Here is a 3,973-nt window from a genome sequence, read left to right on the forward strand (position 1 = left end):
TTACACATGGATCCTCTCCAACTGGATCTAAATACCCTGTTGTTTGGGCTGGCATGAACTCGACCAGGATTATAGATTCAGCTTCAGCAGGTGCTAATTAGCAATGTGGAGGAGAGAAACCTTCAAATCCTAGCCAAAGGCTGTATTATCTGCCCCATGCCCTGCAGTTGGTCCTCCCAGGAGGCTGAGTGTGGATGACTCTGGGTGCTTTTCCCCCCGCCCCGCTGCATAAACAATTCAGAGGCAGGAGTGCCTGCTGCAGGGAGTGTCACTGAGGTGGTGGAATGCTCACTGCTACTAAAAAGCTGTGGGATTATCAGTGAACTGGTAGTGCAAGATGGGGGAGGGGTGGCATGCTCTGTACTCTCTGATGCGGCACCTCCCTCTCCCCTCTCCCCACTTCCTTTGCTGTTACCGTCTTCATTGATTCCACTGAAACTCACTAAATGCTCAGAGTGAATGGATTTCCAGTGGACACTAGTCAAGCGGCTGAGTTTTTCACTTGGGGTGATGGGCAGAACAGAGGCATGATGGGGGAGCAGAATTAAGACCACAGGTGTGTGAGTCTGCGGACACAACTCACATCCTGGGAAAGTTTGAAAAGGCCATCGGTAGCTCCCCCAGACTGGGGTTACATCTGGCTGATATTATCAACACCCTTTATTTATAGTGGAGGCATCTGAACCTTGAGAGGTTGTTGGATGACTGGTCAAGTGTTAGATTCTTTTCCCATCTGGAGCTTTAGATCCTGCTAGCAACACCCTACCCTGATTCTCCTAAAATCTCTCATGCCTGGAGAGAGACTTGGTAGGCTGCTGGGGGTCAGGTGGAGACCCACTGAAAGATGAGTTCCTTTCAAGGGGGAGTAAGGTAGTCCAGGAAGCAGGACATTGCCATGGGTCAGGCCACTCATAGGTTGACCATATTCTGAGGATTTTAGAGGCTGCTCTCTGGAAGGCTGAAACACCCAAGGACCTGTTTGTTCCTGGCTAGTCAAAGGCTAGACCACTTCCTGCAGCAGCCCCAAGCTCCTGCCCATCACCCTGTACCCTGGGCCCCTGGCTCTGGGGATCAGCTTCCATGCCAGCATCCTCACCAGCCTCACAGGCATATATTTTTCAGTGGGAACAACAAAAGCACTAGAGAAAAGGGGACTCTTTTCTCTAGAGCATTTATTATTAGGGGCCAATGGTACCCGGAGGAAAAACACTGGCTTCCAAATTCTGCACTGGAAACCAAACCTAATTTAGGGAAGTACAACGTGCTGAAGAAAGATTGCCTCTTAATTTTAGATTCATGCGGAATGCAGGCAGGAAGACAGAATCTCTTAACATAACACAGGCTTTTTGGTGGTGTAACAGAATAATAAATCCTTGAGGAATTCCCCAAGCAAGGTAAAGTAGGATAATATACATTTCTTAATATTGCAGAAGTTTCCTTAATCTTATTGTTTAAACTTTTCAATAAACCATAATGTTTATTAGAAGTTTTTCATTTCCAACTGTCAGATAATTCCTTTTGCTAAGTTGGGATAAACAGCCCCCCCACCCCCAGTGCCTCTGCTTTCAGTTTCCTATGATACAGATCTGACCAGACATTTGATGTAATAGAGAAGTATTATGTTTTCCACTGTGGTGAACTTAAGAGGTTCAAGTGTGTTAATGCAATTGAATTGATTGTAATATTTTATAAAAGTTTCTCCAAACGGAAATATTGTTAGCAATTCGACTTCCTAGAGGTTATGAGAGCAGAGATGGAGGTTTGCTTGGGGTGCAGAAAGCTTCTGGTTCAGCACAAGGGTGGACAGATAAGGAGGCTTGGTATTGGGGAGTTCATTTCCCTATTTTCTAGAAAGAGACTCATTGGCAGGAAGGGCAGCCAGGCTTTCCCCAGAAAGGTCTGCAGGAGGGACAAAATGCATTTTTATTTCATAAGGGCTCTGCGTTTGTCCACGGTGAGCACGGCATGGCTGCTTCCATATAAAATCTCCTTTTCTGAGCACCCCAGATTGGAACATCAAGGAGACTGCGCCAAGCTGGAGATTAAACTGAAGAATTCCAAGCCCCTTTTGCGGGAAAGGGGTGGGACATGGCAGTGACAATCACCAGTGAAAAAGAACTTTTTCTTTAGCAAATGCCCTAGAAGTACCGTTTTTGCTTTGCAGTAGCTCTGCAGGGGAAAATCCTGTCTTCAATAATCAGCACCAATGATTGAGAAATTCATTTTTACCTTCTCTCTCTTTTTTAATTGATTTTTTCCCCCTCTTGAAAACGGCAAATAATTTAACATTGTTACTCCTTCTGCTCAACAGCAGAGAGGGGGGAAAAAAAACAACCCTCAATCACAGTAAGGAAAGTGGGAAAATCCCATCCCCTAATGAGGTCTGTAACTGAGCCATTAGTTCTGCTTGAAGCCCCTGTCAGCCCCAGATTAAGCTGAGGGCTGGTCCTGGTGTTTTTAGATTCCTTCCCGGAGCACACTCTGCATACTCTTTTCACCACCTGCTGGGTGGCTCTTGCATTCTGATCTTTCAGAATTAAAAGTAAAAAAATGGGCCTGAGATGTTTTCTGCTTTCTGGGCAGGTGCTGGCATGATGGAGAGGATGCTCAAGGCAGAAGCCTGTTGGTTTTCTACTGCTGAATCCCTGCTCCTCGGCCTTCTAATATTTAGTGAGAGAAGCAGTCTGAATATAATTTTCAGAAAAGATCAGATTGAATGGAGCAATCAGTGGAGAAGGGTTCTGAGCTCACCTTTTGTTATTTCTTCTTTTCTCTTTAAATGATGCTCCAAGCTAGTCAGGACCCAGGGGGTCCAGAGGCACAGTGGTGAGCCTGTCTCCTGTAGGGTCGTCCTTGAGCCTTGAATCTCTTCTCTGTCTTAGAAGCTAGACCTGTCTGGAGGCCTGAGAACGGAATCTGCACTGTCCAATATGGTAGCAAGGAGCCACATGTGGCTAGTTTAATTGAAGTCCAAGTTCATGAAACAAAAATAAAATTACGATTTGATCCCTCATGCAGACATAGAGAATAGCCTTGTGGACGCAGTGGAGGAAGGAGAGGGTGGGACGAATTGAGAGAGTAGTACTGAAACATACACTACCATATGTAAAATAGATAGCTAGTGGGAATTTGTATATGATGCAGAGAGCTCATCCTGGTGCTCCGTGACAACCTAAAGGGGTGGAATGGAGTGGGAGGTGGTTGGGAGGTTTAAGAGGGAAGGGATGCATGTATATCCGTGGCAGATTCATGTTGATGTATGGCAGAAACCAACACAACATTGTAAAGCAATTATCAAAAACAAATAAATTTTTAAAAATTGTAAAAAAATCAAAGATTTCATCCTTCAGTTGTATTAGCCACGTTTTTTTTTTTTTTTTTTTACATACAATATAAACGCTTTATTAACAGCAGATCATCCCGGTGGGCCAAGGCATCAACCCAGACATCCAGCACCCAGTCACAAGTTCAGCGCAGCCTCCGAGCCTCTCGCTCTGACTCCAACAGGGTGAGCACGTCGCCCTCGCGCACGGGGCCTTTCACATTTCGGATGATGGAGCGGCTCGTGTCGTCCATGAATTCTACGCGTACCTGCGTGCACTGTCCCTGCGAACCGGTCCTGCCCAACACCTTGGTGACCCTGGCAAGCTTGATGGGCTGCACACGGCTCGTGTCCATGATGGCGGCACTGCGGCGGTCGGGCGGAGAGGTATTAGCCACATTTTAAGTGCTCAATAGCCATTTGTGGCTGATGGCTATTGATCTGTAAAAAGAGCAAAACATTTCTATCATTACAGAAAGTTCTACTGGACAGTGTCTGCATGAGGCCAGGTCTGTTACCCAAGCTGAGGGGTTGATTTTACTCAAGGCATAAAAACCCACAGAATTTGATGTTCTTTAGACAGCAAGGCTTACTGTTGTTTGTTGTTGTTTTTTTTTTTTTACAAAAACTTTAAAGAAAAAATTGGCTGTG

The 3,973-nt window shown here is 45.6% G+C and overlaps 1 protein-coding gene across 1 annotated transcript; it reads right to left on the reverse strand.

Annotated features, from left to right (window-relative positions):
* Nucleotides 1-3,369: 3,369 nt before the first annotated feature.
* Nucleotides 3,370-3,704, reverse strand: LOC145505907 (small ribosomal subunit protein eS28). The gene has a single exon (XM_081489172.1). It carries the CDS (start codon nucleotides 3,676-3,678, stop codon nucleotides 3,469-3,471), a length of 210 nt encoding a protein of 69 aa, XP_081345298.1. The 5' UTR covers nucleotides 3,679-3,704; the 3' UTR covers nucleotides 3,370-3,468.
* Nucleotides 3,705-3,973: the final 269 nt, after the last annotated feature.

Source organism: Giraffa tippelskirchi, chromosome 5 (genome assembly GCF_054371585.1).
Source record: "Giraffa tippelskirchi isolate mGirTip1 chromosome 5, T2T-mGirTip1v1.2.pri, whole genome shotgun sequence".
In the NCBI taxonomy this organism is placed as follows: domain Eukaryota; kingdom Metazoa; phylum Chordata; class Mammalia; order Artiodactyla; family Giraffidae; genus Giraffa; species Giraffa tippelskirchi.

Excerpts from the sequence above, each read along its gene's own strand:
- LOC145505907 (XM_081489172.1), bottom strand. The coding sequence starts at position 3,678 with ATGGACACGAGCCGTGTGCAGCCCATCAAGCTTGCCAGGGTCACCAAG.